Here is a 21,953-nt window from a genome sequence, read left to right as displayed (position 1 = left end):
TAACATCTCAGCAGACCCCACACAAACACAAACTAAACAGCGCTTTAAAACGCTCTTTGCAACAACAATAAAAAAAGGCCACTTATTTTTCTTCCAGTAGGGTTTTCTTTAATGAACACAGTAAACACTTTAGAGCCTGAGTAGTCAGCTACTCTGCTGTGAAACTAAACAATCATATTTGCACTAACTTAATATGCCTTTTTTTTCTCTTTACATTAAAAATGGTTGTAAATACACATACGTGTACTTAATTTTCCCTTTTTATTTTTTATTTCCTCTTATATTTATCTATGCATACTTTTATTCTGAGAGCGCTTGAAACTGAAGTCACATTTCTTTGTCCATTCTTATAAGGATGTTGCAACTTTCTTTTTTTAGCAAATCCAAAATCGTAATTGAATGATGTTGTGCTGACTGCATAGAGTAGTCTATTGGCTGGAGCTGCATGCTTTTCTTAACCACAAGTAAATGTTATGCAGATTTATTCTGGACAGTGGCACAAAATAAATTTTTGCGACATCAGTTTTTCCATGGTTTCTCTAAATGTCCATTTTTACTGTGCAAACTAAATTGCAAAATCTTGAAACTTTTCCTAACCTCCATGCGAAGCAGAAAACAGATTCTAATGTTATTGTTAATTCAGTGTTGCTGTATATTTTACCATTTTCAAGGGACACAATTTTAGAAAACCAACATTATATTTAAATACTCGTAGGTAATATTTATGTAACCCATGTTATTTTAGCGAATATGAATTATAGCCTGTAATACACTACATTGCCAATAGGTGGCAGTAAATAGCTTCAAAGTAGTCTAAAGCTCCAGTGATATGCTACAGGATATGAGCTAGAACAACCAGAAGAAAAAAAAAATCGTTTTGTGGTCACTTTACTGACAAAACTCGGTTTTCTTTTCTATATTTTTCAAGAATTAATTTTCATCTATGGGTAATTTTTGATTCCTGTGTATCTGGATCCGGAAGAAGTTGTTTTTTGAGATTTAATTTCTTTTTCTTGCTGCGAATCTCCGGTGAGTTCTGTGCTATAATTAGCTTCGTTAGCTATCGATTAGCCACAAGCTAGAAAGAAAGAAAAATAAATAAATCTAAAAAAACAACTTCTTCCGGATCCAGATACACAGGAATCAAAAATTACCCATAGATGAAAATTAATTCTTGAAAAATATAGAAAAGAAAACCGAGTTTTGTCAGTAAAGTGGCCACAAAACGTTTTTTTTCTTCTTCTTCTGGTTGTTCTAGCTCATATCCTGTAGCATATCACTGTAGCTTTAGACTACTTTGAAGCTATTTACTGCCACCTATTGGCAATATAGTGTATTACAGGCTATAATTCATATTCGCTAAAATAACATGGGTTACATTTGCAAACGCTGACAATAGCTGCATTTTAAAGTTAATTCACCAATGCACCATTGTCTTCCACATATACTTAATACAAAGCGGTTAATCTTAACACCTCTAGTTTGGCAGGTCAGAGATCTATAGCTAGGGATCGAAAATTATCTTTTTTGGGCTGTTGCATATGTACACAATAAATTGTCATTACTAAAAATCCACTGGAAGTGCAGAAAATACAGAATACTATTGAGATCCCAAACTTTAGTCTCTTAATGATATATTATTTGTTTATAAAAGGTGGCGTCCTGTCAGTCGGATCTACCGGTGAGAACATGCATGTCCGTATGTAATTGCCTACTGTTGTGCATACCTGCCCCAGAGCACCTAATCATTCACCGTGACCATATGAAAGCTGCTGGCGCCCTGACGGGTCATTGCCGGTGACAACGGTGGCAATACTGTGACTGACTGTGACAACCTCACTGGGTGACCAGTGCATCATCTTCCAGTCTCCATAAATCACTCCCTGGTTTCCGCCATGCAGACAGAGGAGTGGGACTGAGCCCATCTGGGTTTCACACTAATGGTGACTAATAGAAAACTCCTGCCACCGCAGAGAGGGAGTTGACTGTGCATCACGTTGTTTCCTTTAACAGTGTGAAAAGAAATTCTTTTGATTGGAGATTTCCAGGAAAATGCTAAATAGTAGCTTTATATTTGAGGAATGTAATTCTAGGAGCCTGGTGATTGACGAACCATTGTCCAATGTAGTGGTTCAGATTTTTAAAAGTCTTTAAATCTGATGTGAGATGCAGATTTTCACAGACTTTTATGATTCTAGCTCAGTAGCTTTTTAAATATCTTAATCTAAATTTATTAGTTCTTAGAAAAGGCATTTTTATAAAGCCCTCATTCCATTTCAGCTTGGTTTGCATGCCACAGTTTATCAAATTAGGCTTTGATTAAATCCCTTCATCTTTTACTTTTTCATCTAGTATTAAGAATGAAAGGATCTTTCTGATTACAGTTAAATGAGGGTTTATGTAAAATCCATCCATTTAAACTTTATATCGGGTAATAATGTTATTCAAAAACATATTTGAAGTATTGCTTTGATTCTTTCTATGCATGAGAAATCCTTTAATCTCCCGTGGCAACCATTCAGTGTTGCCTAAATGCTGGCCTCTAACCGAGCATCCGCTTCACAGAGGACCCTTCACCTCAGCCTTCCACATTTTGCTCCACCAGACTAGTGGCAGCAGCTATTAACAAACACCTGCTGGGACTGCTGAGCTTATCATATGAATTACTTCTCAGTCAAATGTTCCTAAGAACATCATAATGAGAAGCGTTGTTGTGATGACATGCTGAAGGCAGAGTGCTGGAAAGAGAAGAAGCTTCTTTAAAGAGAGGCCAAATTGCGAAGTTAATTGTCTTTCTAAGATTTGTTTGATATATACAGTATTTTTAAAACAATTGAAGCTAACAAAAGTTACTTGATTGTGCTATAAAATGGGACTGTGCCTGGAAAATACAAAATACAGTTTTCTAAGCGGAAGTTCATGAATATTAATGGTTTTTCTGCTGTCTTGGGGAGACTATCTCTCCTTGCAGGAGTACATAGAGTTTAACCAGATGAGCTTCGTTACGCCGGTGCTCAGGCTGGATTTAGAGCTGGACCGGAGGTCTGATGGGCAAACATAATGCACACATGTTGTCAGCAGAACCATGGCACTCAGACAGACAATGTTTAATCAAGTCAGAAAACTGTTTGCAATTTGAGTATAATTTACTTGGCAATTATACTGCGACGTTAGTTTAACTCTTAAGGTGTTGGTGCACCTGACAGAAGCTCTATTTGTTTTATTTTGTTTGTTTTTTTGCCTCTCCTTTCTAGTCTCCTGCAGTGCAGTGTTTTGTTTTCTGCTTGAAATAGCAATTCTGTGGAGGTTAAATTATTTCTGGCTCATGTCTTTACAAGGTTGAATTAATTTCCATTTGAAGTCGAGTGATTTCTTAAGGTTGGCAAGTGAATGAACTCTGGATTTTACTGTACACAGATGCTGAAACAATCTCTGAATTGAGCAAGGAGACAAACCCTGTCATGGACCTCAGACTGTTTTAGAGTGCCCTCATAGCTACCATCGACCACTGGGTTCGGGTTTCACTCTACGCATGACTCTGAAAGGATAAAATAGTTAAAGATAATTTTTTTTTACAGGAATAATATTCAATTCAATCTGGAGAGACTCAGACGGAGATGAGAAGACAATTAGAAGAGTTTATTGACAAACAGAATTTAAAGTCTTTGGCGCTCGGGCCCCGGCTGGGGATAACGGTTATCGCAGCGTTAGCGATAGGCTTCAGATGAGCATCCCCGATGCTGTTAGGAACGTCATCCCCCGGGGCCCGGCACTGGTGGTGGAGGTTGAAGAAGGGTGCGGGCCTCAGGACCGGGCGAATGGAGGAGAAGGGGTGGTGGTGGGTTGAGCTCGGCTGGAGAGCGAAGGACACCATGGATGAAGGTCCTTATCAGCTGGGACTTGGTCGGTGATTGGACGTGACGTGGCTTGGTCCGGCGTTGATAGGTCGACGATTGTGGGCAGGTCGCTTCAATTAACGGGTCCCGGTGGGGATAAAAGAGTCTTCCAGTTTGAATTTGCGCCTAGGCTTCATTTCAATCTGGAGAGACTCAGACGGAGATGAGAAGACAATTAGAAGAGTTTATTGACAAACAGAATTTAAAGTCTTTGGCGCTCGGGCCCCGGCTGGGGATAACGGTTATCGCAGCGTTAGCGATAGGCTTCAGATGAGCATCCCCGATGCTGTTAGGAACGTCATCCCCCAAAAAGAGGCCGAGGCCGGGGCCGAGGCCGTGAATATAAGGCAGAAAGTAAAAGGGGGAAAGAAGTTGCGCTGACTTTGGCTACCGAGTTAATAACGTAAAGGACGTGACATGACAGTTAAAGGAGAGGGAGAGTAGGACGGGAAGTGAAGACCAGCTGGGAATGCTGCAGGGTAAGAGGCGGTAGAATACACAAAACACAGGGCATAGGGACGTGGTGTGAGAGCCGGCTGGGGATACGGCAGGACAAGGGAGGAAGGGATGTTGGGAGGTGACGGCCGGCTGAGGACACAACGGGGCATGGAGTAGCAGAACGCAGGGCATAGGGATGCTGGAGGATGAGCCGGCTGGAAATGCTGCGGGACTAGTGGGATGGACGTGGGCTGGCGATAGTTGGCAGAGGACACGGCAGGGCATGATGATAGGAAAGCCGGCGGGGAATGCGTGGGGTGAGAATGAAGGGATAGAAGCAGGGCTTAGAAGAGGGGATGCTGGTTTAAAAAACGCCAGCATTAACTAAAGAGGGTTGTAGGATGAGGGGAGCAGGGCATAAGACAGGGGATGCTGGTTGAAAAACGCCAGCATTAACTAAAGAGGGGTGTAGGATGAGGGGAGCAGGGCATAAGACAGGGGATGCTGGTTAAAAAACGCCAGCATTAACTAAAGGAGGGTGAAGGATGAGGGGAGCAGGGCATAAGACAGGGGATGCTGGTTGAAAAATGCCAGCATTAACTAAAGGAGGGTGTAGGATGAGGGGAGCAGGGCATAAGACAGGGGATGCTGGTTGAAAAACGCCAGCATTAACTAAAGAGGGGTGTAGGATGAGGGGAGCAGGGCATAAGACAGGGGATGCTGGTTGAAAAACGCCAGCATTAACTAAAGAGGGGTGTAGGATGAGGGGAGCAGGGCATAAGACAGGGGATGCTGGTTGAAAAACGCCAGCATTAACTAAAGAGGGGTGTAGGATAGAGGGAGCAGGGCATATGATGGGGGGATGCTGGTTAAAAAACGCCAGCATTAACTAAAGCAGGGTATAGGATAGAGGGAGCAGGGCTTAAGATAAAGGGATGCATTGAATAGAGGAGATGGAGCAGGGAAAAGGATATGGGGCAGCTGGCTAGAAAAAGAAACCAGCTGGTAGCGGCAGGGCTTAGGAGGTAACGAAGACATGGAAGGGACCAGCAGAGGAAGGAACAGGACAAGGGATGAGGGGCAGCTGGTTAGAAAAAGAAGCAAGCTGGAAGCGCAGCGAGGCATTAGAGGAGAGAGGCAGATGGCTGAAGGACAGCTGGGAATGGTTCGAGGCATAGGGAGAAGTGCCGCTGGGAGAAGAGTGATTGCTATGGGTGAGCGGGGACACAGCGGGGCAAGAGAAGGTGGAATGCTGATGGGTGAAGGCCAGTAGAGGTGAAATAATGATACTATGGAGTGATATTACTGATAGAGAATGAAATCCCCCCAAAAAGAGCTGAGGCCGGGGCCGAAGCTCAGAATTAGAGGCAGGAGGGGCTAGGCTAACTAGGGGCTTACGGGCTATGTCTCGAGGAGTAATTAGAAGATGATTGCAGAGATAGAAGTAAGAGACGAGAAGATGGTAGATGAAGGTGAACAAAGGTAAAGTGGATGCTATGAAAAGATATGTTAGCTGGTGAAAGGAAGCTAGCTGTGAGATAGCAAAAGAGGATGGGAGAATGAATAGACTAGAGTGAGAAAATAACTGCCTGCTACTGAAGGTGGGATGCTGATGCTAGGATCAGACTCAGAGGGTGACGTTAGAGGAAACGGGCGAAAGACAAGATCATTCTAGAATGAACCTGAAAATAAAAGTGTGAAGGACGATGAGGGGAAGGACATGCATCACGATTGCTGCATAAGAGTGTGCACTTTTGCCTGAGGTTGACCAACCACCACCAGTGGATCGTGCAGTGCTCGTCTGGCACTGAGGGAAGCTGCGAACACGGAGGAGAGATACTCATTACGTGAAAAGAATGCTGAAGATGAACTGGGGATTTTTATATATATATGCCCATATATAAATTATGTAAAATTTTTTGCACTTATTGGAATAAAGAACAATGACTCGCCAGATCTAGATCATCATCCATGTGTTTATCTTCAGTTACATTGGTTACTGCCACGCGACTTCGCGGGTCTTTCCGACAAATCAATCGAACGCTGCAGCTGATCAGAAATACTACTGATCGCGTTCTCGCTAAAACCAGGAAGATGGAGCACGAAACGCCAGTTTTAAGATCCCGACACTGGCTCCCTGTTGTCCAAAGAATTGACTTTGAAATACCGTTGTTAGTTTGCAAATCACTGAACGACTTGGCACCACGAAACAATGAGGATCTGCCGTAAAGCATCAACCTCCCAGGCTCATGAGGTCTTTCGGTTTGAGCCGCTCTACGACCCCGGGACCAGGCCAGAAAGAGAAGGAGCATTCAGCATCTAAACCCCGCGGATTGGAGCAACTCCCGGGAGACCCTAAAACAGCTGAAACACGACTTTGATTAATCTCGACTAAAACCCGCCTGTTTAGAATGTATTGGAAACATGCTCAATTACAAAGTTAATGATGGAACTTGACTTGATATATTTTGTTTGTTGCTTCCCTATGCATGACTTTGGTTCTTGAGCTGTTATGATATAAAAGCACTTGCGCTGAAGACACCTTGCTGCTAAAAAGCTTTGTTGAGTGAGATCTTTAAATACTACAGCAGCCACGAGCATCCGGTAAGGGATGAGAGGAGAGATTTCTGGTTCGAAATTTATTAAATAGAGCTGAGAGCGGTCTACGAGAAATACGGAAGATGAGACAAATGAAGCTATTATTTTCACTCGCTATGGAGTTAATTTTTTTTTTTTTTTTTTTTTGTACCAGCGGATGGCAGCGAGACGACAAATAAACCGCAAAAACTATCGTGATGATAACTCTTTAGATTGTCATACCTGAATTTAAGTTGCTCGGATATACGAATCCTGCTTGAACGCGGAGAAAACTTACTTTTATTCGTTGACCCGCTCCCGGTCTCTTGAATAAACAGCTCTGAACGGCCTCTAACGATAACTTCATAACGCTGAACGTGAGCTCTTACGACAACGGCTGATGCAGCTTGAGAGTACAAGGAACCAATCAAGGTAAATGTGAATCGGACGGTTTCCTGAGCTCTTAAAGCGCAGTTATGTTAATCCATTTACGACATGCTATACGATAGGAATTTGATTGATTGATTTGGCTGGCTAGTTGAAAAGTGCCGTGCGACTACTTGACTAGGACCCAGGCGATGATGAGGGGGTTTGGTTCCTTTATAAAAAGCCGTGGCTTCAGGGCGGCTTGCGGCTGGAGAGCGAAGGACACCATGGATGAAGGTCCTTATCAGCTGGGACTTGGTCGGTGATTGGACGTGACGTGGCTTGGTCCGGCGTTGATAGGTCGACGATTGTGGGCAGGTCGCTTCAATTAACGGGTCCCGGTGGGGATAAAAGAGTCTTCCAGTTTGAATTTGCGCCTAGGCTTCATTATATAATATTCTTTTTGCATGATCGTGACTGGGGGAGACCTGTGAAGTATACTGCATTACCAATGAATCATTCTGCAAAGACTGATTGCTTTAGCTTTTTACTGCAGATTCATCGCTTTATATTGATGTTTTCTGACATCAATATAAAGTGATGTCAAAAAACATCTCTTTATTTTGCTGTCCAACTTTTACACATGATTTGAAATAGAATAGAGTAGAATGGCGTGATGGCTAGAGGTAACCCAGTTGAAATATTCTCCTTGTGGCTGTGCTGGCCTTTAGTCTGTCTTCTAGATGTTTTCCTGAGTGAATTATTTTAGGTGTTAAAGTTCAGCCAATTTCAGCTGAACCAGCCTTTTCACTGTTCCTCTGAATATGTGGCATGCTTTATATGCCACAGTTCATTTCTTTCTTGTTACTTTTAATTGACAATATCCCTGTGAATCTTGTATGAGCAAAAACATTTGGTTGGATTTTTTTCATCCTTTTTGTGTGTACATCTTAACAAAATTACAATAACGCACAAGTAAATTTTCCCACTATTCGTGTCTTACTAATCTATCAATCAATCAAATTTTATTTGTATAGCACATTTCAGCAGCAAGGCATTTCAAAGTGCTTTACATCATATCAAACACAGAAACACAATGCAACATAGAATCAACAATCAAAACATGACATTAAGTCAAGTTCCATCATTAAATTTGTAATTGATTACGTTTCAAATACAATCCTAAACAGGTGGGTTTTTAGTCGAGATTTAAAGAAAGTCAGTGTTTCAGCTGTTTTACAGTTTTCTGGAAGTTTGTTCCAAATTTGTGGTGCATACTAACCTGCACACTATGGCGTTTTCTGTTTCTTGTAAGACGACTGAAAGATACACTGGTTGGCAGACGTCTGATGATAGTGAGTACATTGTATTGTCTCAATGACAATATCTGCCAATTCTCAGCAGACTGAAAGCAAGTTGAGCAACAAGCCTCTAAGTGTCATATTAGCAGAGGTAACGGCCTGAAAAGTGACTGCACTGTTCTCTATATGTAATTGATAATTTGTCCTCTGCTCAGCCAGCAGTTGCAGTTCTTTTGTTTCTTTCTGGACTATGCTCCTTTTGATATCTTTATCTGTTAGCGGACTCAAAAGTTCTGCGGTCAAAACTCAAACACATCTGCATCTTAAGGAATTAAAATATCTTTGATAAGTTACTTTAGTAATTTAGTGTTGCTATATGGTCAAATCCAGTAAATTCTCATTTATTTCACCAATTCAATTCACAAAGGGAAAGATTATATAGATTAATTACACATAGGCGGATGTTTTCAAGTCTTTGCTTCAGTGTGTATTTCTAATATCTAGGGTTAAAGGATATTACCCTGGATATCCAGGGTAATATGCAGGGTATTACTGATACAGTACCTTGTATCAAGATATTGTATCTTGATACAGTCAAGATACTTGACTGTATATTTCTGATACAGTCAAGTATCTTTAACTTTCTTCCACATTTAGTATCTTTTAGCTTCCTTGCTTCACAATCAGGCGGGTTTAATCTTTACAGTCTTTCACAATGTGTTGCAGCAAAGCTTTTCATCTAACCCACAAAGTTAAAATGATTAACTTTAATCCGCTCTGGGATTCAATGAACTACTTTTTTTTATTAAAAACACCTTGGCTCTCTTTGAAGTTGCGTCACTCTTCACTTTTTCATATCGAAATGTCTCTTGTTTTTCTTATTTTCTTTCTCCCCATGACAGTTTCCAAACCAGCTGTCAGCTTTTATCCCCCCTAAATATCAGCGATTACTCTCCTGAAACAAGTCCCAGTTGACCATTTTTTGTTGATTTTCACGCTAGCTTTCCTCTCTGATGTTTTTTTGTTTTCTTTTTAGTTTTCCCTTCATGTTCCGATTTTGTCTTGCTTTACAATTTTTCTTCTGTGTTGCACTCGTTTAAGTTACTGATGAATAGCAGGTAACAATCTGGTCCTCTTAAGAAAACTAATCTAAACATAAGGGGAGCTGTGCTTGAAAAAAGCTCTTTCTCTCTGCCTCTCCCTAATGACCTTCCATCATCCATACAATGAATCTGTGCGTTGCAGTGGGTAATAGCTCTCTTGTATTCATCTTGGTTTGCCTGATGCTTTAGCTTTTTACTGAGGAGTTGGTTTTAAAATCAGAATGAATGAACTCAGACTCTCCGTTAGGTGCAAGTTGTCTTGGCAGCAGGTTTCGTCTTATTAGTCTCCAAACCTACTCTGGTGTAATAACAGATCCACACTGGCTTCAGTTCTAGTATAAAAAATATCTTTTTTATTAATTCTGAAGCTGCTTGCTGTGTCTTCGTTTAGGGAGATGTATTAATGCTTTGCTGTTTAGGGAGCAATGTTAACGCTCCCTAAAGAAAAAGGAGCGTAATACAGCTCCTTCGTTAATATAGCGTTATTACACATCCTTCAGAGTCGTGTGTGAAATTGTAAGCTTCACTATATATCATGACTACATTGATATGCTCATATGGTATTAGCATGCCAATAATATGTGTTGGATGGTGACCCACTATCTATAGTTGACAAAGATGATTGTTCCTGAAATGCTAAAGGTCACAGACAGTTGGAAGCAACTGTCTGTTGGAAGCAACTTGTTATGCAGAAACTGTGTACCAAGTTTCTGCATAACAAGAAACTTGTTATACACTTTCTTCCTTTCTGCAGATGCAACAACTTCATTTTTTAGACATGTTTTTTTACTGAAAGATATATGTTGTAGTCAGATAACACATTTCAATTGTCAATAACAAAAATCAACACATTTACTTGTTCACATGTGCTAAGTGTTTCTATCAACAAGCAAACAAAAGGAAATGTTTAGAGTAATAGTTGCCTTTTCACAAAAATAATTATCTTTCTCTATACTAGACATCTAGTAAAATATCGGTTCCTTTTTGATTGGGTATTTTTTTTGTATCACTCTTTATGCTGAGCATTTTTTAGAAAATCAGCTCTGAGGGGTAAATATTTTATAGTTAGATCAAAGCTGATTCTATCAAGCCACACATATTTCCACCTTTAGAACTTTTCAGTTTCCCTAAAATTAGCATAAAAGGTTAGATTTTATTGTGTTAATCATGCCCTAAACCAAACCTTGACATTTCCTTTTCCATGTATTTGTCTATGCACTTCTAACTATAGTCAGATTAATGCATTGATAGGATATTCATTTATGAAAAGAATAGCTGATACTTGCCATCCTACAAAAAGAAACAAAGCTGTCTTCAATGATTCAAGGTATCAACTTTTACAGTGAAGATATTTTTAATAATAAAAAAGTTTAAGATCAGTATTATCCTCTGCATAGAGGTCAATTAATCAAATTTTCAAATCAATATGTGTTTTAACCCTTAATTCAAAAGAAGTGGGGGGTATCCTTCTCACAATCAAATGGTTGTTAGGTTGTCATTTTCTTTTCTTAAGGATGGATTTTGTTATGTGTTTTCTGTCACTTGTCGCCTGACTTCTCAAGCTGGATGCCATAGAAATAACTAGCTGTCCTTCCTGCAGCTGACTTTGCCGTTTTACTTCACATTTTATAACAGAGTAAATAACCAGCCCTATCTGACCTGGCTTGCCAGCAGACTCTTGGTGCAGACACCAGCAGACCAAATTCATTTCTTACCTTGACTTGACTGTGATGCTCTTCTAACAGGCTTGTCAGCGTGCAGAGTGAAAATACCGCAGATAATAAAAAATACACAGTTTGACTTCAGACGTCGGCTCAGCCAGAAAGAAAACATTTATTGAAATCCAGACGGCTTCCTTCAGAGTCGTGCTCAATTCACAGGTCATTTAAATTTGATCCTGCGGAGAGATTTTCTTTCCTGATCACTGCATTCCTCACAGGATCTTTGTGTGTAGCTGCAATGTATATAGTAACTATTTTCTATTATGGTGTTTTTAACTCATAAATTCCTGTATTTGGAATTTTCTGTGAAACTTGTTTTAGGGGTTTTTTTTTAAGGTGGAGTACAGCTGTAGTTTTTACTGACCAGGTTGATATAAAGTAAATTGGCTTTTCTTCACACTGAATGGATAACATTAATTCTTGCAAGCATTTAAAGAGTACCGAACTTTTAAAGTTGCTTTCTGGGATTGTTGTCATTAAAATACATAATCCTCTTCTTCATATTGCATTGGTTTCTCAGCTGCTGCTACTCTGCGGTCTGAAAGTCCACTGCAACATTCAGATTCTCGTTGCTCTATCAGCATTTTTTGTTCTCAAACATTTGCTGGCTTTGTGTTTATAAGTTGTTGAGCCTGAGCTGCACTTTGTTGTGGAGGTGTAAGTCAAGTATTTGGCTGGATTCCCAGAAAAAGGATTAATCTCACTGTTGAGATTAGAGACAACACTTATAATCAGAGCTTTTTTTTTCCATTGAGAAAAGTTATTTATTGTGGGGTTTTTTGTCAATGGAGAGGAAATATTTACTGATAAAATATCATCTGATTTATTAAGAGAATGATTTTAAAGATTTTAAGCTCCTCAAATAAAATCAGTTCCTTCTTTTTTAATTCTCGTTGCTCTAAATCACAGATAGGATGGCACAGAAAAAAGAAAAATCTGAATAAACCAGATGAGTACAGAACAAGCTCTTCTGGAGAAAAAGTTTTTTTTTTCTTTTTTCCTCCTGCTCTAAACTACCTGATCGATGAGATAGAGATCTAGTGGTCAATGTTCCACTTTCTTAAAAGGCACCAAGGGATCCACAGCCTACTTTATCTTTATCACTGCTCGGTCTTTGTGCCGACCCCTGGAAGCTGATTCAGGCTCAGTGTTAGTTCAAATAGAGATCAGGGTGGAGGCTCTGAGACAGAATAGATGGGAATTGATGACAGGGTGCTGACACTTTGCCTCCCTTATCCTTGCATCTTATTTTGGTTCTCTCTTTCCCACCTAGCCTCTTTTTTTTTAATTATTATTATTATTATTCTAAACACCAACAGCTGGTTCTTCTAAATTCCCCATAAACCTCCCTGGTTCAAAAGCAAATCAGGTTGCAATAATAGACTACCACCTGTGCTCCTACCCCTGTCAACCTCACAACACCATCCCTGCCAGCTACACTCCACCATTTCAGCCTTGGCATCCCACTCTCTGACTTATGGACAGTGTCTCTAACAACATCTGCTCTGTGACGCCCAGCCGCCAACACAACTCTCTGGCTTGCAGTCTGGTACTTTTAGTCCAGTCTTCAGACGTTGTTCTTTGCTGACAGCTGGATTTGTTTCAATGATGATCTCTAAACTGATTAGCTATATCCACTTTTTGACCCTAAAGGGACTGGGCTTCAGAAACCCTCTATTTAGTAAACTCAGACTGAGTGGCTGCTTTCCACTTGGCATAAGCGCTTAGAGATTTCAAGGACAATTGTGGGGTTTTTTTCTGCCAGGCATGTTTTGTACACTAATTGATGGCCAGGTCAACAGGTAATGCTGTAAATGAGTCACTTCACAACACAGCAACACTGAAGCTAACCTTCCTACAGCTGCACCTCAAGCGTTCCAAGGCCTATAAAAATCCAGGGATACTTTAATAAACTGTTTTGTTCTGCAGCTCCTCTGAGTCCAAGCCGGCAGATGCAGATGCTGATTATCTCAGCTCTCCATATGGCACCACTGCACATCCAGCCCCCTTTTTTTGCTCAAACCCCACCCTCCCATCAGCCTCCTGTTACCTTCTCAGTGTCCAGGTTGCTGCACGAATTGGAAAGTTGTCATTAGCAACCTAGAGCTTATTGAAGTATGCAGAAGAGAAAAAAATATCACATTTACTCACACATCACTAATACCTTGATAGATTTTTAACTAACCTTGGTGAGTTTTGAAATTCTAACGGCTAAATTGGTGGTAGAGCTAAGCTTAGGCAAAGCAAACAGCTGATGTCGACATGTCGGTTTGAAAAACCAGTGATTCACCTGAATCCTCGTTTTAAGTGTTCAGACTCAGTGTTGTAATGGCAAACATATCTTAAGTCCAATCTAATTGGGTTGGGGTCTTTTTGCAGCTGAAAAAAAGGTTCTTCCTTTGCCACTCATGTGTGTATGTGGTGCTTTGGTGGAGGTGTGTGCAAAACCCGTGTCCTGTGGGAGCTTCCTCATTAAACGCCTGTCAAGCCTCTGTCTGCAGACCTGCCAACCTTTCTGTCACACTGCAAGAAACACACACTCACACACATCTTTAGATATAAACAAATATAAATGGACAGTGGCACACATCCAAGTAGTCTTTCCGAGCAGCTTCAGTTTCAAACACAGACCTGAAAGAGAAAACTGAGGGCAGAGTTGTAGAGAATTAGCAGTGGGTTGCTTCAAGGTGTACAACTTTGTCCAACTTGGTATCAAAACGATGTGACTCGTTGAATAGTTGGAAATCTGATGCATATTTAATGTCATGAATGTGCATTTAACATTTTGGCACTCAAACCATGAAATGCTTGTGTTTTTGCTGCCCAGCAAAACTTTGTTTTCCAAAGAAATGGTTCTTTGCCAATGACATCTAGACTTATGATTATATGACCTGTGATCTTCATGCTGCCTTCACAGCATAAAGGTTCATCTTCTGAGAATTAATGGTGTTTTGGGGTGTCATGCATGTTGGTTTTACTGCCTCATATTATGTTTTGTTTGTAGGTCAACGAGCTCAATTTCTTTATTATCTGACCATGAGACCGTCTCCCACATATTTGTTGTGTTCCTTAACATGCCATGATTCTATGCATGCCAACGCGTAGTTGGTTTTATTTGGCTTCTGAGTTGCAATTCTGGTGTACTGAGTTACATTTAACTCTGTTTTTCTTGTCGTTTACTTGTGCTTTGTTCTAGTTCTGATTATTCCCTATTGATCAGTTATTCCCCTTGGTGCTCTTGCATTGCTAACTCTGCTTCATTTGGCTGTTTCCCTCTGGCTCTCAGTACTCAGTCCCCTCACAGCTGACATTCATTCTACTAATTAACTCGCTTGCCAATGCTTTGTGTAACCACTTCACCTAATTGTTCCTTTCTTATTCTTTCCTCATTGGATTCTTCTATTACACACTTGTGGTTTTGTTCCTCCTGAGTTTTCCTACCTACAGTATGTGTTTCTGTTTCTCGTAGTTTTGATTGTTTTGATATTTATTAAGTATACCTTTTTGAAACTACTGCACTTGCCTACATTTGGGTTCTCCAAATTATAAGAATGACACTGTGGACTTGTGGAAAAATACAATTTTTGTTGATTTCTGTTATCAATTGATTCCTTTTTGGCCATTTTCCAAAAACGCCACATTTTATACCAGTAGTTGTCTGCTACTAAAGCTGTGAAAGAATATGAATAAGTCTACAGAAATACCATGAGCCATGTCTTTGTATGTTTTCAAAGTATAGAATTTTTCATACAATAGGTGTATTTGTATATTAAATTACACATTTGACTATGTATTGAAGTCAAATGGCTGCACTGGAACATATTTGGGGGTAGCAGAGTAAAAAGGGTGACTGCAAATGCTCATTGTACAGACATTTATTCTCTAATTTCTTTGTGACGGTCAATGACAATAACATAAATAGGGGTTTGGGATCGTAGAGTGGTAAAATGGGAAAAGGTTCAAGGGGAATTAAAATTTTGCAAAGTACTGTATTTTGTTCAAGGCAAATGGATCCTTTGCACAAAAACTGACAGCCATTATACTGCTTACAAAGAGAGTGCCCCTGACAACAGGAATAAATTTGGCCCTGCGAAACTCACTGACACTTAATAAGTGCTAATTGTGACTGCGTTGCTGTTCATCACTCCCAGTTTGCACCTAATATATCTGGTTGTGTTTTTGTTTTTCTGTTGACAATTCCCCCGCCTAAGCCTCTCTTCTGTCACTCACTCCATCGCTCTCATCTCCTCTCAGTCAGACCGTCAGTTCCTCCTTTACTGTCTTTTCCATTTTTCTTTCTGTCTGACCCACCTGACACTCATCTGTCCTTCACAGCACTCACTGCAGTATTAAATTCTGTTTACAGTGAAGCTACCAAATTATTAAAAAGTGCAGCATTTACCTTGGGCTGTATTGTTGCAAGAGATTTTTTTTTCCCTGCTCATAATTTTCCAATATAATTAGTTTCACACCATTAGTGTCAAAGCCCTAAGCAGAGGCTTTAAAAGAGCAGTCTGTCTACTTTTAATGTCTAGCCTGTTTACTACACTTGTTTCATCGGCTTGCTTACACAAATTTGAATAATCTCTTATTCTGTCTAAATATGTTTAAGCAACTTTAGTAAATGTTTAATTGCTTGTGCAATAATTTAAGCAAAATAAATTATGCCAAAAGAGATGTGGGGGAATATTGGTATAAGCCAGAGAACAGACAGAAAAAGATTGAGGATCTCAGGATAATTTTTGGAATGAAGGAAATACAAGCTATGATATATCTGAAAACCTACACCTTATTTTCAAATGAGGTAAAGTCAAAAGATTTTACCAGCAAAACAGAAACTTTTTTTTAGTGATACTGGCATGAAAAAAGAAACCAGACAAAGAGCATATTCCTCCAATGCTCTTTAATGTGATGTTTGTGTTATTGTTAGTTAGGTGGCAAACTACCAGGTCACATCTATTTCGTGGCAAATTCATAGTGTTACTTGAGGATATTGTTGAGTGGGATAGCTAAACTGAAAGCCATGAAGCTGCAAAGACACATGTAGAATGAGATTTTACTGTCATCTTATTTTCTTGTTTAATCTGTCATCGGAGAGATTGATTCTAGCTGCTGGTTTCTGATAAGAAGTTGAGCAAAATGAGTCTGATGTCGCTGCTGACTTGCTGTTATTGTTTTGGAGATTGATGTTTTTGCTCTGAGTAGATTCTTTATAGTGTTCATGCTCAACATTGTTGCATTAAGTAGATAGTGACTGCCACTGTACAAGAACCAATTAATCATGTGTGTTGCAGACAAGGGAATTGTGTTTGGCAGTGATATATAGATAAAATCCTGTCTTGCCTGTTTTAAACTACTTCCAGTCTACAGCCCTCTTGCTAAATATAGATGAACTTCAGTAGTGTTAAATATATGGTTCTTGACTCCAGCAGTGTTTAGAAGCATCTCCAGCTCATCACTGGTTGAAATGGGCGATTTACACTCCCAGCATGTCATCAAGTCCTGCAGTAGATGTGGGTTTTAGTGGAGTTTATTGAGAGTTAATGGGTGACACAAATGCTACAGAACCAAATAAACGAACAAACAAAAAACCTGAAGGTTTAATCATCTCTTTACTTAATTCCATGTCCTCTCATTTGGTATTGGGCGCCCTACCTGTGCTATTTGCAGTATAGGCATTGGAGGAGCATCTGACTGTGCACCATGGACTGTTGATGTCCCAGAGGGAAATTGTACTAAAAAGATATTTTACTATTTTTCAAAGAATCTGGAGTCAATGACCTTCTTCAGACTCAAATACTCGTAACAGATGAAACCTGAACTGGGTCACTTTGAACTGAACAGAGGTCATTTAAAACACACTTTCAGATTTTTGACTCTTTATTCTACTTTTTAATATTTTTTTTAGAACAACCTTGACAAGAACATACAAATCTTCATGTCAAACCAATGAATTGGACAACCCCATTTCCAGTGAAGATGGGATGTTGTGTAAAACATAAACGAAAACAGAATATGATGATTTGCAAATCCTTTTCCACCTGTATTCAATTGATTTCATTACAGAGAAGACATATATAATCTTATAATTTATATATTTATATATTTTTGCAATTATTCACATTTAGATTTTGATGCCAGCAACATGTCTGCAGTAAACTCATTTGCATCTCAGCTCAAATCAGTTACATTCATTACATAGCAGGAAGTCAGTGTTAACTTGAGCTCTTAATTTATTGATGGAGATATGGTAATCAACAGCAGGTTGTGACGATGTCCTACTAAGGCAGGCTGTGGTTTTAACAACTTTCATTTGATATTAATAGGATGAAAGAACGAAAACAGAACCTGCAACATTTCACCACCAGAAGAACCTGCAAAGCAGGATAGGTCCGTGGTTTGACACAGTTTATGCCAATTTCTGACCCGACCATCAAATCAAGACTTGGTGAACCTGTCAAATTTTTTCCCCAATCTGTTACCATTTTGATCAGCACAATCTGTTTTCTGTCTCATGTTTAAAGCTGCTGCTGTCTGCTTCGAGGTGTTGTTATGTGTTCAGAGATGATATTGTCTACATTTGTTAAAAGAGTAGTTGTTTAAGCTACTGTAGCCCTTTCATAATCTCCAACTAGTCTTCCGATTCTACTTCAACATAAACATTTTCATCTACACATCTGTCACTCTGCATCGGCTGTCTTTTTGTTAACTGTTCTCTGTCTGCCACAGAGACGGTTGTACAAGATAATCCTGGTAGATCAGCTGTTCCTGACATAGACACACCAGCCAGTTGGTCCGACTCTCATCAACCATGTCACTTTCAAAGTCATTTAAATCCTGTCTGTCCCATTCTGATACTCAGTTTGAACAAGGGGTTTTCACCATGTTGAGAAGGCTAAATGCACAGAGCTGCGGCTATGAGATTGGCTAATGCACATTCTGGGTTAATGTGGAAGTTTAAATGATACATGTTTGCAATTTTAAATTAGCTACATTGGAGCACGTTCACATTGGAAACTTGGCAAACCGTTGTTTCCAAAGATTGGAGATTGAGATCCTTCTAAATAGCAGTCTGTTTATACATATATACTGTATTTTTTTCCATTAACTTGGTGATTTTTCATAAAAACAAAGAAGCATCATTAAAACATTTACAGAAATTATAATGGGGGAAAGGATTAGGATGTTATATCGGGTATTTTCTCCATGAGTCACGGCTGCATGCTGTGGCGTTTGATGAGGAATTTTGACTTGGAGCCGGGTAGTTCCCCTGAGATATTGCGGTATTTTGCAGAAGAATCCAGAGGACCGCACTGATGGAAAAGGACAGACTATATGTGTCTGTCTGTGTTTATAAGTGAATCTTGGAGTTTGTGTCGGCAGCCTTCTAAACCCCCACTGATAAAAGCCCACCAAAGTGCGTCTGGTTTGTGAGTGGGAAGGTGTGTTGCACCACAGCCTGCGGTGCTGAAAAGGAAGAGAAGAGTGCGTTGGAAAGGAGACAAGAAGAGTAAACAGTGAGGGGTATTAACGAAAAGAGATGAACAAGAGATGGTGAGAAATTGTAGAAATGCAACAGGGAATATAAGGACACAACTGAAAAGGGTCTCATTTCCCCTGTGTGGTGTGTAGTTATTACCACGATTTTAAGACACCTTTGGAAGAACGAATGGCTGTCAGAGCTGGCTGCTCCTCCACCCATCCACACACCCAGAGACTCCATTACATCCTGATGGGCAGGGATTTAAAACCCATCGTGGGCATATAGGTGCGAAGGGGAACGCAATGTATGGGTGCAGAGAAACACATAGACAGGCAATCTGCCATGATGAAGAGGTTGCCTCTTCTGTATCTTCTCTCGGACTCAGCATGTCTTCCTACATCCCCTTCAAGGCCCACTGTGCACAGCTGAAACGCCTCACCAGCTGACTGACATGACACCTGCCGCCCCATGGTCCACTCCTCCTCATCCTGTGTTTCCTCACATGCCCCAATAAAAGTAGCCTACTGTCAGCATCTCTTTTTTTTCTTCTTTCTATTGCTTGCAGATGCATCTTACTGATGCAGAGACGGATGTTATTTAAGGGAAATAAATTGAAAAAGTGTTTGCATTTCAGCAGGATTTGTAGGTAGCGCTACTGGGGCTTTGTTTCTGTGCTCAGGGAATGCTTAAGGCTGCAAGGTTAACTGTTGTGTGCTTAACCTCTGTTTTCACCGGGGAGATGAATAGTGTTAAACATGCCTGTTTGTGCCGTGGGAGTTGTATGATGAATTTATTAAAGGCAACCAAGGAACACAGCTTTCTTAAATAACCTAATTGAAAAGGCTTCAGACTGTCGTACTGAAGACTGTTTACCTCCCAGTGGGATTTAGATAGAATAATTATGTATTTATTGATTTTTAATCAAAGCTTCAGTGGCCTATATTTGTTCTCACTGTGTCTCATCTCTTTCCTGTCTTCTGGAAAAACACATGCAATGCAGTACATGTTATATACTCTGTTTCAGCAATGTTCCACTTGTATAGATATTATTAAAAGAGAAATACAATATATTATATATATACTGTATATATACATATAATAACTGTTGTGTATGTATTTTGACTATTTGTCTATTGAGAGCTCTGTATTTTCCTTATGAAAACCCCTTCCTCTAGCTTCTTCTTTTTTCAAACTATTGTTATTACACCATATTTGGCTAAATTGTGTTCGTGTCTTACTAAATTGTTCATAAAAGCATTTCGCAAGGTTTTACTTTTACTCTTATGAAGGAGATTTTTCTATTTTTTAACTAAAGATTTGTTCTCAAAGATCCTGTCTGCATTTGAGAATAAAAATAAGTTTCCTCATTCAGTCTTGTTTTGAAGTTCTGCTTTGGTAACTTAAAAAATGTCTGTATTGTGAATTTGCACACTACCACAGATCCCTGAGGTTATTGTTGCTTGCAGTTTATCCTATTTGCTGTAACATCTTTCTTCTGAGCTATTCATTCTTTTGATCATCACCCGGCATCTTGCTGACTATTTTTACCCTGCATTTTGTTTGTGGTTCTTCTTTAGATATTTTTTTTTCTCCTTTTTATCAACACGTGTGCTAGAGGTGAAAAATACAGCTCTCAACAGTGGATAGCTAAATTACAGCAAACTAACAATAACTTCTCCGTGCAGGTACCGTATGTCAAAGTGGCTCCAGAGGACATCCTGAAGGTGCAGTTTCCCCGCTTCACAACTCTGGACTTGAGACCAACGAATACCGACATCAGTTTGGCCGTGGCCGGCCTTCTTACATTCTTTAACAGTACCGCCTCCTGCCTCATCTGTGCCCAGGCTGACTGTGAGTGCAACATTCACACCTTCCTGACAAAATACATAAACATACACACCTGCAGAGAAGGTTCACAAAGCTGCCTCCCCTGCAGCTGCCAACAAAGTACAAACACTTTCTTTGTCTAATGTCTGCTATCCCTTAACACATGTTAGCACACACAGGCTTCTCGCATGCTCGCCGTCTGTAATCTGACAACAAACACAGTGCTGTGGCATGCTTTCTTCTGAAGCAGCTGCTGCACTCCACACAGCCCCACCACACAACTTTCTCACAGCAGTCCGCCCACTTAAAATTACATTTACTGCAGAACCACTTCCGCGCTCCAGCTGCATTGTCATTCTTAAAATTAGGACAACACATTTAGCTGTGTCAGGTTGATCTATCTTTAAATGTGTCCACATGCGCTCTCACATTCTGCGACAGAAAACCAACCTTTAAGACAAAGGAGGCTGCAGGTGTAACCAGCAGTGATCTGACCGCCTTCTTGTCAGAGGCCCTTATTAGATTCTAAAGATATTTAACTAAATGACCTTAAAGCTTGTAAATCTCCCCAATGAAAGTTATTTTTGTAAACAGAGAGGAAGATTAAATTTGGGTTTGTTCCCACCCTCTTGAGGTCCAGTGCTCAGTAATTACAACTCCTTTGACAAAGACACTGTGACCCTGTGGCACCAGCTAGCCCCTTTTTTTAATCAGTAGAAGGCTTTGAAGAAAAGAAATAGGTTTGAGATATCAGCCATGTGTCAGACAGCCCAGAGGTGGCAATAAGCTACTCTGAGACACCCACCCTGTCTATCTCCACACTCAGTTCTTCTGCCTTTTAACTCCCTCCTTTAATGTCTTTTGGTCTTTACTTCATTAAAAAAAACAGTTTGCTCGATTGAACAGTGTGTAGGATTTAGCACTAGCTTGGAGCTAAGTTGTGGGTTGCAACCATCTGACTACCTCTTGTGAGGCCATTTGTCACCAAGCTGCAAAAAAAACTAACATTTGCATACAAAACCAACAGGTTTTTCTACAATAGAATATTGCTTGGGTATTTTCCGATTTCGTAGTGAAAAAAATATATATATATATATTATATATATATATATATACGTACTACCATACTATCTATCTATATATATATATATATATATATATATATATATATATATATATATATATATATATATATATATATATATATATATACCGTACTATAATACCGTACTATATATATA

General features: G+C 39.8%; 1 protein-coding gene across 4 annotated transcripts in view; it reads left to right on the top strand.

Annotated features, from left to right (window-relative positions):
* grik4 (glutamate receptor, ionotropic, kainate 4) overlaps window positions 1–21,953 on the top strand; it is a 354,044-nt gene that overhangs the window by 209,231 nt on the left and 122,860 nt on the right. For all 4 annotated transcript variants that reach the window (XM_032545493.1, XM_032545492.1, XM_032545494.1 and 1 more), the window contains exon 6: window positions 20,571–20,736. In XM_032545493.1, the coding sequence (XP_032401384.1) occupies window positions 20,571–20,736 (166 nt within the window). The remainder of the gene's footprint in view (window positions 1–20,570; window positions 20,737–21,953) is intronic.

This window comes from Xiphophorus hellerii, chromosome 18, assembly GCF_003331165.1.
Source record: "Xiphophorus hellerii strain 12219 chromosome 18, Xiphophorus_hellerii-4.1, whole genome shotgun sequence".
NCBI lineage: Eukaryota > Metazoa > Chordata > Actinopteri > Cyprinodontiformes > Poeciliidae > Xiphophorus > Xiphophorus hellerii.
The sequence above is the reverse complement of the archived record's forward strand: the minus strand, read 5'-3'. Positions and strand labels throughout refer to the sequence as shown.